At 40.4% G+C, this 13713-nt stretch overlaps 1 protein-coding gene across 2 annotated transcripts in view; it reads right to left on the bottom strand.

Annotated features, from left to right (window-relative positions):
• The window catches only part of CTNNA1 (catenin alpha 1), a 183670-nt gene that overhangs the window by 43270 nt on the left and 126687 nt on the right, over positions 1-13713 (bottom strand). For both annotated transcript variants that reach the window (XM_035014240.1, XM_035014241.1), the window contains exons 8-9: positions 7864-7944; positions 6526-6678 (exon numbers count right to left, since the gene is read on the bottom strand). In XM_035014240.1, coding sequence (XP_034870131.1) covers positions 6526-6678; positions 7864-7944 — 234 coding nt within the window. The remainder of the gene's footprint in view (positions 1-6525; positions 6679-7863; positions 7945-13713) is intronic.

Genomic DNA, 13713 nt, shown 5'->3' with positions numbered 1-13713 from the left:
CTTTCAGAAACTCTTGCAATATCTCTAATATTGAGATATGAGCAAATGGGCAAATGAGCAAATGAGCCTAAGCGCTGTTGCCACAGAGCAACCCTGGGCAAACTGGCTGATGAGAGTTTTATGTTGAGTTTAGATTCCTACCGCAACAACTTCACAGCATCCCCCAAATGGTTCTGGGAAGAAGCCTGGCTGCACTTTGGTGCTGAAGGGCACATCTTCTAACACCCAATAAATCAGACTACCGGCTTAGGGATCAGATGTGAGAGGAGTGCATCTAAGCCCACAGAGTAGATACCTGATATACAGCAGCACCCAAATATTCATGGGGAAAACTGGGGGGCAGGGAGGGTGGAGAAAAAGAAAAAAAGGAATTACTGGACAGCACGTTAACAGAATCTCCTGTGGGAAGCTGATAAGCAGCTGGAATGCACACAGCTGCTGCTAGAATATAAACTATGCTTCCTGTAGGTATCCCAATGTTAATGGGGTGACCACGGAAGTTACCAAAAAGGATATAAGGGAATAATGTAGACATGTTTTATCTAGATTAAATTTAGAGTGCAAGATAAAAATAAGTAGATTCTAAACAGGCTGAATGGCCAACTATATACTAAGAATTGTTCAATCAAGAGAACGATTTCTAGTGGCAAGCTGTAAGGTTCTAGGAATTTAAAATTTTTTGAGTAGCCACTAAAAATGATGAAATTAGCAAAAATAATTTGCTGGGGTTTTCTTTCTTCCTTCCTTTCTTCCTTTCTCTTTCTCTCTCTTTTTAAGATTTTATTTAATTTGAGAGAGAGAGAGAATGAGACTGAGCAAGGGAGCCTGCACGGGACTCAAACCTAGGACCCTGTGATCATGACCTGAGCCGAAGGCAGACATTTAGCTGACTGAGCCACCCAGGTGCCCCTAATTTGCAGTTTCTTAATCCCAAAATATTACATTTTAACATGTAATCAACATAAAAAGCTAATGAGATATTGGACATTCTTTTTCCAATACCATATCTTCGAAATCAGGTGTGGGTTTATAACTGACAGCTCCTCTCAATTCACATGTGCACAGCAGTAAAAAAGAGAGGAAGTTCCAGAGAAGGAGACTGTGGCTCCCCTTTCCTGACAACCAGAGAACCCAGCAAAGTCCCCCTACAGAAGCAGTCCAGGAAAAGATAAGTAACAATACATGGATGTTACAAAGAAGGGGGATTTACATATCAGAATGAGAATCTATGATTCTACAAGAAAAAAACCACTCACTGTGGTGTGAAGAGATGGACCCAATTCCTGAAGAACAGAAAACCTAGCTCCCAGGGGGGAGAACCTCCAGGGAAAAGAAGAACAATGCAAGAAGAACCAGATAAGAGAAACAGTAAGTCACTGGGTAAATGGCCATAAACAGGATGCAGTAAAGCTGCAGAAAACAAACACCAGCCCTGTCTTACCTCTTCTATTCTACATGACTTTATGGCAGTATGGCCATCTACCTGAAAACTAGGCATTCCACATTCCTTCAAGATGGGGAGGTGTTTCCTGGAAGGCAATTTCCATACCCAAGACAGCTTCAGTTAATGATAAGTGTCTTTGTTATTCATCACTGGCCCTGACAGTTTATGCTAATGAGGTAACTCCTGGTGGGCCCCTAAGTACTCACTCTCCTGAGTTCTAGGAGTTGTTCTAGCACATTATCAGACCTTGAGAGGGTCATGGGAAGCCCCCAAATTTGTAGCCAGTTGGTCAGAAGTGTGGGCAGCCTGGGGACCCTCCAAACTTGCAGGAAGTGCAGCAGTCATGTGAGGGGGGGTCATGAGGACTCCTAAATGTAAAGTCACTTAGGTCAGAAGAGCATGTGGCAGGTTCCATCTACAGTGAGAGCAATCTTGCTGGGGATCATGCCCTTTATCTGTGGGGTCTGTGCTAACTGCAGATGGTTAGCAGAGAGTTTTACTTCAGTATTTCATCTTACTTATTTTTTACTGCAGTATTTTAAAAAGTCAAACCTATCTGGTAGAATTCTCAGGGGCTGCAGAATCTGTGCCCCTCCTTTCCTGCTAGCGCCACTAGCCCTACTCAACTTTCCCAAGTTCTCTTACTTCCCTAAACCCCGAGGAAAAACTGCAAAAGGCCACAAAAACCAAAGTCAGCTGACATTTACTCCAATTTAAGAAGGAACTAATGCAACAAAAAAAGTAAAGAGATTAACAAAACAATCAAAATGAAGTATTTCGGGGCGCCTGGGTGGCTCAGTCGTTAAGCGTCTGCCTTCGGCTCAGGTCATGATCCTAGGGTCCTGGGATCAAGCCCCGCATCGGGCTCCCTGCTCCGCGGGAAGCCTGCTTCTCCCTTCCCACTCCCCCTGCTTGTGTTCCCTCTCTCGCTGTGTCTGTCAAATAAATAAATAAAATCTTAAAAAACAACAACAACAACAAAATGAAGTATTTCACCTTTGTTTAAAACAAGTCCCTCACTAGTTCAGTGCTCATCATAATACATAAGCAGTGCGGGGTAGAGAAGCCTTGTCACTGAAGGATAAAGTTCTGCCTTGAGTCAAGAATTTTACACTTCTACAACACTTTAAAAACTCATTTCCTTTTCAAGCACATATGCAATTATATATCCTAGTATCTCTATTACCATAAATGCAATTCAACTGTTTGCAGAGTTGTACTACAAAGCCTTTAGTTATGCCTCAGGCAATAAAAAGGATGTCATTTAATACATATCTATGATAAGTACGAGGGTGTGTGTGTGTGTGTGTGTGTGTGTGTGTGTGTGAGAGAGAGAGAGAGAGAGAGAGAGAGAGACAGGGGCGAGAAAGAGGTCAGAACTGAGTTGTGATAGGGAACACCAAACCCTAAACTCAAAAGGTTAGTAAAGTTCAGAATGAAGTAAAAAAGTGGAAGCATGGACAATGCTCCTGAAGCAAGATCTCCAGAGCCACCAGGTCCACATAATGCTGTCCACTACACTAGCAAGCTCAAAAGGCAGAGCCCTCACTGCTGGAGGACGTTAGGTAAGTTACTTAACCTCCCTAAGCCACAGTTTCCTTACCAAGAAATGCTGTTGTGGAAAAGGCACGGTATCTGCATACACCTGGTTGCACAGCAGATGCGCAGCAACAGCAAGTGTCAACTGTGTTGGATGAGGATGACAGAGCAGAGCCCTCCAGCACTAGAGACAAGGGCTCGCTCTCTGAGGTTCAGGGACCACAATGAGCTGGTTCGCATGCCACTACCGGTACCTGTTACCCTATGCCTTGGGCTGACAGTGTCCTTGCTTTCTGCTTTACAGGCATACTTTCTAATATGCAGGCTACTTAGAGGAGGTTGGCTTCCTAAAGACAATCTTTGTGTATCTGGAGGTTACACCTCATGCTGTCATTGACTATGGTGAATGATTATGCTTAAACACACACACAAAATGATATTCTTCTGATTTTAATTCCAAATGAATCATTAACTTGAATAGAAGACTGACCTATGACCCACAACTATATGGTCAACTAATCTTTGACAAAGCAGGGAAGAATGTCCAATGGAAAGTCTCTTCAACAAATGGTGTTGGGAAAACTGGACAACAACACACAGAAGAATGAAACTGGGCCACTTTCTTACACCAGACACAAAAATAAATTCAGAATGGATGAAAGACCTAAATATGAGACAGGAAACCATCAAAATCCTAGAGGAGAACACAGGGCAGCAAACTCTTCGACCTCGGCTGCAGCAACTTCTTACTAGACACATCGCAGGAAGCAAAGGAAACAAAAGCAAAAATGAACTACTGGTACTTCATCAAGATAAAAAAGCTTCTGGACAGCAAAGGAATCAATCAACAAAACCAAAAGGCAGCCTATGCAATGAGAGAAGATATCTGCAAATGATATATCTGATAAAGGGTTAGTATCCAAAATCTTAAAGAGCTTATCAAACTCAACACCCCAAAAACAAATAATCCAGTTAAGAAATGGGGAGAAGACATGAATAGACACTTTTCCAAAGAAGACATCCAGATGGCTGGGGCGCCTGGGTGGTTCAGTCAGCTAAGCATCTGACTTTGGCTCAGGTCATGATTTTTGGGGTCCTGGGATTGGGCCCATGTTGGGCTCCACGCTCGGCTTCTGCTCTCCCTCTGCTTCTCTCTCTCCCTCTGCCACTCCCCCTGCTCTCTCTCTCAAATAAATAAAAAATCTTTAAAAATAATAAATCACATTATGTACATGGTTTAAAAATAATAAATTACATTAATAATGTGCATGTGCATGCCCACACTTCTGACCAACTGGCTACAAATTTGGGGGCTTCCCATGGCCCTCTTGAGGTGGCTCAGCTGGTTAAGCAGCTGCCTTCAGCTCAGAGATCATGATTCCAGAGTTCCAGGATTGAGCCCTGCATGGATCAAGCCCAAGCTCAGCAGGGGGTCTTGCTTCTCCCACTGCCCCTCGCCCCACCTGTGCTCTCTCAATAAATAAAATCTTTAAAATAATAACAGAAAGAAAACATCGAGATGGCTAACAGACACATGAAAAGATGCTCAACATCACTCATCAACAGGGAAATACAAATCAAAACCATGATGAGATATCACTTCACACCTGTCAGAATGGCTAAAATTAACAACAAAAGAAACAAAAGTGTTGGTGAGGATGCAGAGAAAGGGGAACCCTCTTGAATCATTGGTGGGAATGCAAGCTGGTGCAGCCACTCTGGAAAACAATATGGAGCTTCCTTAAAAAGTTAAAAATAGGACTACTGTACAACCCAGCAACTACACTCCTAGATATTTACCCAAAGGATACAAAAACACAGAAAAGGTACATGTACCCTGATGTTATAGCAGCATTATCAACAATAGCCAAAGTATGGAAAGAGCCCAAATGTTCATCGACTGAGAAATGGATAAAGATGTGGTGTATAGAATATTACTCAGCCAACAAAACGAATGAAATCTTACCATTTGCAACACGAGGATGTATTATGCTAAATGAAGTCAGTCAGAGAAAGACAAATACCATATGATTTCAATCATATGTGGAATTTAGGAAACAAAACAGATATTATTAGGAGGCTGCGTGGGAGGGGGCAAAAGAAATTCGGGGTTTTTTTGGTTTTTTTTTTAAGATTTTATTTATTTATTTGACAGAGGGAGAGACAGCGAGAGAGGGAACACAAGCAGGGGGAGTGGGAGAGGGAGAAGCAGGCCTCCCGCCGAGCGGGAAGCCCAATGCGGGGCTCGATCCCAGGACCCTGGGATCATGACCTGAGCCGAAGGCAGATGCTTAACAACTGAGCCACCCAGGCGCCCCGCAAAAGAGATTCTTAAAGATAGAAAACAAACCAAGGGTTGGTGGAAGGAGGTGGGTAGGGGATAGGCTAGATGGGTGATTGGTACTGACGAGAGTACTTGTTATGATGAGCAATGCATGTTTTATGTAAATGATGAGTCACTGAATTCTACTCCTGAAACCAATACTGACTGCACTGTATGTTAACTAACTAGAATTAAAAAAAAAAAAGACTGACCTATGTGTTGTGTACATAATTCAGGTCAAAATACATTTAATGGTCAAAGAAAACATGATGTAAAATTAGTAATGCATTTAATGTGATTACTGATGTTTTCCTTGGAATATTTTTATGGCATTAACCTGGACCACGTCACTATAAATCCAAATGTACAAGACACATATTTTACATAAAAGGCCCATTTTCTATTCTTACATAATGACCAACTTACCAAATGATCTATGTAATATCTTTTCCAAATATTAGATGCTTTACATTGAGGTTATAAAATCAAGTAACTTGAGAACGTGCTTTCTATGTGTCAGTTTTTAAAAATAACATAATAGTTAAATAATATAATTTCACATATTAAAAGGTAGTAGCAAGCCTAACTTACCTGGAAATTAAGTAGCAATTCACTTCTCTTTTTTCTTGTCACCTTACTAAACAATCACTTACATAAAGATTTCTATTGTTCAAACATATCTAATTAACAGCATGTTTCTTCATTTTAAAACATGATGACTGGACTAAGTCTATGTCTCAGGCAAAGAATTAAGCACCTGACAGAGACCATCTCTTTCAGATCTCAAAATATTCCTGAGACAGGTATCATTAGTATCCTCATTCTACAAAAAAGAAATGGAAATTTAGAAAGGTTATTTTGCCAGGATGCAGCCCAGGATGTAAGCCATGCAGTTTCTCCAATTTCTAGACACTACTCCCTTCTATAGTATCTTTTAAGTTCAGATATGTCGCAATCTATCTTTATTTGCATTAACGTTAAGTGGAGATGTTAAGTTTCTAGGACAGGGACTATCTATATTTAATCATGCACATAATTAATGTAAACTGACCAAAATTGGTAGTTTGGCATAGATGTAAAGTAATGGCCAAAGACTTTCATCTCATACATATTGTATATTAGGTAAGCCCCTAAAATTTTTAGCTGATTAAATAATGTGATTAAAAAATCACCAGTCCTCCAAGTTACCTAGAGTTAATAAAACTGCTAACACACTTACCTCAATTAATTTGTTGGCATGTTCACGGAAAACCTGGGCATATTCCTTAACTTCTTTCTCATTTCCATTCTTTGCAGCTTCAATCAATACTAGAAGTGGAACGTTGGTTTCCAGGAATGAATCTGAAACATGGTCCATGACGGCTTTGCGGAGCTAATAAATGAATTGTAAAAAATCTGATTTAATTTCTACCAAGAAACTAGACTGCTTTTTTTCTCTTGTACTTTTAAATCTTAATGGAAGCTCATGATAGCCTGGCTGCACTTACATGAGGATCCCTCATGTAAGCTGTGCAGTTATATAATGTGCAACATAAGAAACATGATCCTGAAGATAATGGTTATGCTATAGTTACAGCATTTCAGCAATAAAATCTCAGGTTTCAAGATAACATCCTTTTTTTTTCTTGGGAATTACAAAACTAAAGCTTATATCTTAAAGGAATAATACAAAGCTGAAGAGAAAGCAGCTCTGGGCTGAATTGACACATAGCCTTGGAATATATGTAATTAGCCTAACTGGCTAACTAAAAATGAAAAGACAGGATTAAGTACTTTCTGGTTTATCTGAAGAGGGTTAGCACACTGTGAACCTTAAACCTAAAAGGTTATCTTTATAACCATTTCTGATATGATTTCACCAGAAGGAAAACGAATAAAAGCATATTCTGTCATTAACTTTGCTTTTTATCAAACATAATCAATAAAATATCTCTCTATTAAGTCTGAAAACTATTTTACAACTTTGTTTTAAGTCTTAATACACTGTTTTGTAAATTCAACCATAGTTTTTTAAAGACTAGACTCAATTGGACTCTGAAATGTTAATGGGACTATTTAACAAATGAAGAGATTCTTTCCTGTGTACTTACTAACTTGGAAAATTGAGCAAATGAAATCTCTCTATGCCCACATATTTGTACTGGAAAAACATCTCCACCAAGGATCTAAGGGAACTTCAAGTGTGCAATCAGAATGGGGCAAGTCAAATAAGTAACTGCGATTTCTGTTTCTCCTGTATGTAACCTAGTATCACAAGATCCTTCAGGGTTTTGTCACAGGTCCCCCAAGTCATTTTACATTGATTTTCTTACCTATACATACTTTTCACACTAGAGCTAATTCATTCAGTCCATCCCAGTGGGACTGTATTATTCTAAGCCCCCAAGAGATTTTATTAGCCATTTAGAACCTTACTAGCAATCAGAGATAGGCAATTTCCTCTGAAAAATCCATCCTTCACCCCAATAAAATATATGGGCCCAGTATTTACCGGAATTTTAACCCAAACTACAAAACTGAGAACTTGGGAATGCAACCGACAATTTTTCCAGTTTACCTGTCTACGCAAGTCCCTAGTCTTCTTGGTCATTTTATCTATTGCAGAATTGAGGGCATCGCTTCTTTCTTTACGTCCAGCCTGGAAAATAAGAAAAGAGATGCACATTTTAGGGATTCACAAGGAAATGTAATTATAAATGTATAATTATTCACAAGGAAATGTAATTATAAATGTAACAGCCAACAGCTATTTTTTGTTCAAATCAACGTGTTTGTTTTTTTTTTTTAAATTAAAGCCCAAAGTTGGAAAATAAATGGGGGTAGGGTAGGAGAGAACCATGTGGCTTTGTTTATAAAAACCTAATCTTACAATGCTTAGTCTCCACATTATCCGATGAAAGAATTGACGGAGTTTTACCAAAATAAGAGAAGTTGAGACATGACTTTCATTTAAAAGGTTCTGCTTGAAAAATGAAAGTCTTGACTGACTTCATTAGCATAATATATCCACGTTGCTGCAAATGGTAAGATTTCATTCGTTTTATTGGCTGAGTAATATTCCTGTGTGTGTGTGTGTGTGTGTACACACAATTTTTTTTTTAGATCTTATTTGAGAGAGAGAGCCAGAGCACGGGGGGGGGGGGGGAAGCAGGCTCCCTGTTAAGCAGGGAGCAAGACACAGGGCTCATGACCTGAGCAGAGGGCAGACGCTTAACTGACTGAGCCACCAGGCCCCTAAACTTGTATTTTATTTCAAGGTTCAGGATACATCAATTTCTCCTTGAACTGCAAAGCAAGAACAGGTTACACCTGATTTTGATAAACTCTGAGATGTGAAGAATGTCAAACTATGAAAGATGGTACCTGGCACTAAAACAATGTGAAAACAATGAATTTTAAAGTTAAGATGTACCATGATGGGTCAGAGTTAATAATGTGTATTATGCAGCTCCAATAAGAATGCTCTGTAAGATTACTTCAGCCATATATTTTTAAGTTCTAGGCTAAGCTTAATCCAATTGTACTGCACAGAAAAGAACATATTAGTCACTCTGAGAGAGTTATATAAATGGGCATTGCTTCAGAGGTCAGGAAGTTCAGATTTGCATCAGGGAACATTTTAACCAGAACCAAAATCAATGGTAGCTGAAAGAAAAAGGGACAACGCTAAGTTACCCAGGTAGAACTAGCCATGTGCTTGGAATACGTTGGTAAGATTTTAGGTAGGTTAGTCTATCAAGTACTTTACAAGTTTTTCCTTACAAAACGCCCAGCCAACAAATGTAAAATAAAACATGTAGTAATCAGAGGAGAGATACAAGTGGACAAGGGAATTTAACCCAGTGTTCTACTTTTCGGTGCCCTCGGGACATTCTGGTATAGCTATGCCTTCAGTATACAAGCCAGCACAGCACATGAATAGTTGGGTGAGGAGACGTATTTCCATGTTTTCTCAGTGCCTTGGACGTCCATTTGTTACTCATCTTCTCTCTTATCCCCCACTGGTTAAATGGGAACAATGACTTCTGTCCCTCTGCCCCCATCTCTATGGATTGTTACAGGAGAAAAGAAGAAATATTGAAGCAGAGGACAGAGAGGAGACAAGAGGGGATTTTAGGAATACAAGTGCTAAAATAATACGATCACTCTCAAATCTGTTTAGGGTCACATCCATTACCTTTCCCCCTAATAATCCTGGACTACCAGTAAAATTGAGTAGTCCAGTAATATTAGTGGGCTAAGGGGAATCTGGGTGGTGCAGTCGGTTGAGCGTCCGACTTTTGGTTTTGGCTCAGGTTGTGATCTCTGGGTCCTGAGATCGAGCCCTGAACCAGGTTCTGTGGTCAGTGCAGAGTCTGCTTGGGACTCTCTCTGCCCATCCCTCCCTACTCTTCTCTCTCAAAAAATAAAATAAGTTAATCTTAAAAAAAAAAAATGGGTTTAGAGGCGCCTGGGTGACCCAGTTGGTTAAGCATCTGCCTTTGGCTTGGGTCATGATCCCAGAATCCTGGGATCAAGCCCCATGTCAGGCTCCCTGCTCAGCAGGGGAGTCTGGTTCTCCCTCTCTCTCTGCCCCTCCCCCCTGCTTGTGCTCCTTCCTTCTCTTTCTGTCAAATAAATAAAATAAATTCTTAAAAAAAAAAAATGCGTTTAAAAAAGAGTCTCAACAAAACTGATTCAGGAATGAGAATTTCTACCTGAGGAATAAATGGTGACTTACTCATGGCCATCAGTGAGAAAAGAACTTGACAAGTATATAATCAGTTACTGACAATCTTAAAGATCAAAATAATAGAATCTAAGGCAAAAGTGACTAAAATGGAATTTTAAAATAATCAAACTAATGCCTTCATTAAGAAAATCTCAGTACATCCCTTAGACACACAGGCGCACACTTCAAGAAAATTCCTCTAAATGAACCTAGTATAATTTATCATTGTTCCTAGCCATGTTTATAGGATGTGTCTAGTTGATCATTTATCCCAGAAAATATCACTCTCTGAAAATCAAAGGTTGGGCACAATGACCTCATGAGAACCCAATCCCTTATAACCTCGAGTGCCCAGAAATTTTCTCAATTTGTGTAGAAGGATTTACTTTGCAAGTTATATAAAAGCAAATCCTCAAGCTTGATTTTGAGGGAATCAGAGCCACACAGCAAAATTTACTTTAAGATGCAACCCATACCACAAATCTGTTCGTTCTGTATTTGTGAAACTACCCTAAAAATCAATGTCTTTCTTATTACTTTAAAGAAATAAAAGTGTATGTCTCCCTGATCAAGAAGGGACAGTTCAGAAGCAGTCATTTGCTGAAGCTTGTAGGTTATACTAGACAAGACCACCTTTTAAATGAACGCATCCCTTTAAAATATGTACATACACACACGCACGCACGCACACACGCACCCACCCACGCTCAGTGGGGAGCCTGCTTCTCCCTCTCCCATTCCCCCTGCTTGTGCTCTCTCAATCTCTGTCAAACAAACAAATAAATAAATCTAAAAAAATAAAATATAATAGGGTAAGCACACAGGCATATACACACAACCTTAACAATGAGCTTGATGAAAGTGGAAAAGTTGCTGATCTGTATAACAAGATTTTACTTCTCTTTGAAATAAAAGTTGTTAGGATTTTTTATTTCTAGTTTTAGTTATACAAAAGGAAAGTTGCTCATTTAACCTTTAAAATAAATGACTCACAGCTCCTACCTAATTGAGAGACTCTATTCCATCTAAGCAGAGAGACCACGTAGGTTCACTCACATTTGGTATGTCCTGCTAAGCAGTGACAAAAGGGCTAAGAAAAAGATAGGGCATATTTGGGATTTCAACATATAGCTTCCCCTCAGCGAGTAAATACCAGCCGAACTGAGGGGAGGCAAAGGTTATTAGCTAGATGGCCTCTAGCAACACAGTCCTAGCTGGGACTGTGAAAGGGCTTTCAAAACCCATCTTCAACAGAAGCATGAAGATGTCACTCTTTCTCCTGTGTGGCCTGACTTCTATTTATTTAGACATGCTCTTTACTGAGCACCTACTCTGCATTCACTGAAATAGGCAGGACTAGCCAAAATCCTTCTTTCAGAGAGTTTATACTCTGAGATAAAATAATTCAGAGCAACACAAAACTTGGCAATACTCTACTGTGCTGGGCCTGATAGTTCTGAATGACCTAAGAGAGACGGTAGGAAGGGAAAGTTAAACACAAGGTTACATTTAAGTTAGGCACTGATTTTTTAAAAGTATTAAAAACTGGGGGGGGCGGCAGCGCCTGGGTGGCTCAGTCGTTAAGCGTCTGCCTTCGGCTCAGGTCATGATCCGAGTCCTGGGATCGAGCCCCGCATTGGGCTCCCTGCTCCAAGGGAAGGCTGCTTCTCCCTCTCCCACCTCCCCTGCTTGTGTTCCCTCTCTCACTGTATCTCTGTCAAATAAATAAATAAAATATTAATAAATAAATAGATAGATAGATAAATAAATAAATAAAAACTAGGGGGTATGTGGGTGACTCATTTAGTGGGGCATTCAGCTCTTCATTGCAGCTCAGGTCCTGATCTCGGGGTTGTGGGATCAGGCTCTGTGCCAGGCTGGGCTCTTGGTGCAAAGTCAGCTTGAGATTCTCTCCCTCTCCCTTCCCCTCTGCCCCTCCCCCTGCTCGCTCACACATAAACACACACACTCTCTCTAATTAAATTAAAACCTTTTTTTAAAAAAGTATTAAAAACTAAACCTTCTTGGAGGATTTTACCCACTTTGGTGGTAACCTGTGAAAGAAGCAGCATTCCCCCCTCCCCAAAAGACCTGACCCTTGCCTCAGAAAGAGTAATCTTTCTCCTATAACAAATTCAGAACTCCCCCCAAACCACTCCTACCTTTGCCACAGATGAGACCGGTCTCACTGCTGTGACTGGTGCATATGTCCACCAATTAATTCACCCATACCCTCCAACCTCTCAACTCCATGGCTCTAGTCTAACCCTTCCAAGTTGGGGAAGAATGAAATATGTCCCTGGCACAGCTGGTGGCATCTCAAGGTGCATTTTAATTCCTAGAAATAATGTGATGAGCCTACAAAAGACTACTCAACCCTAAAGGTAACAGTACAAAATAAACACAGTGCTTCCAGAAAAGAAACACAAAGTGAAAACTTCCACAGCACTTCCAGTGAATGAATTTGTGGCATCTTTTTGCCAAATCCTGGGAGATCAGAATGAGCATGTGAACTACTCCTTTATCTTTCTGGGGGAGAAATATGACAAAATCCAGGATGGGGAAAAGTTAGAGAGCTAATACTAACAAGGGTCCCAGCACTGAAGTGTGTAGCTGAGATATTCTAATCTCTTTTTGAGACAGCAGGTTTCTTTTCCTTAAAACAGATAGTAATCATCTACTTATTAGACAGCTGCTTTGTAAGTTGGGAAGTTATCAGAAGCACAAACAGGTATTTAAAGCAAATAGGTATAAACATTGGGGTGCAGCTGCCCCTTCAGACCACTACATTTGGATCTTTGGGGTAAATACCTAATAGTGTAATTGCTAGGTCGTAGGGTAGCTCTATTTTTTTTTTTTTTAAAGATCTGATTTATTTATTTGAGAGAGCAAAAGAGGGAGCAAGCACGAGCTGGGGAAGGAGCAGAGAGAGAGGGAAAAGCAGACTCCCTGCTGAACAGGGAGCCCGATGCAGGGCTCTATCCCAGGACCCTGGGATCATGACCTGAGCCGAAGGCAGACACCCAATGGACTGAGCCACCCAGGAGCCCCAGGATAGCTCTATTTTTAACTTCTTAAGGAACCTCCATACTGTTTTCCAGCGTGGCTGTACCAGCTTGCATTCCTACCAATAGTGTAAAAGGGTTCCCAACAGCCAAACTATGGAAAGAGCCCACATGTCCATCAACAGAGGAATGGATAAAGAAAATGTGGTGTAAGCAGAATGGAGTATTATTTAGCCATCAGAAAGGATGAAAATCTCACCATTTACACTGATGTGAATGGAACTGGAGGGTATTATGCTGAGCAAAATAAGTCAATCAGAGAAAGACAATTATCATATGGTTTCACTCATACGTGGAATATAAGAAATAGCACAGATGATCATAGGGGAAGGGAGGGAAAACCAGAATGGGAAGAAATCAGAGAGGGAGACAAACCATAAGAGACTCTGAACCATAGGACACAAAAGTGAGGGTTGCTGGAGGGGAAGGGGGTGGGGGAGTGGGTAACTCGGTAATGGGCATTAAGGAGGGCACATGATGTGATGAGCACTGGGTGTTACATGAAACTGATGAATCACTGAACTCTACATCTGAAACTAATGATATACTCTGTTGGCTAACTGAATTTAAATTAAAAATAAATAAATGAATAAATAAAGCAAACAGGTATACAAAGTAAGTATATGAAGGT

This window comes from Mirounga leonina, unplaced genomic scaffold (genome assembly GCF_011800145.1).
Source record: "Mirounga leonina isolate KUSES-001 unplaced genomic scaffold, KU_Mleo_1.0 Mir_168, whole genome shotgun sequence".
In the NCBI taxonomy this organism is placed as follows: domain Eukaryota; kingdom Metazoa; phylum Chordata; class Mammalia; order Carnivora; family Phocidae; genus Mirounga; species Mirounga leonina.
Note: the sequence above shows the minus strand (reverse complement) of the source record. Positions and strands in the feature narration are given on the sequence as shown.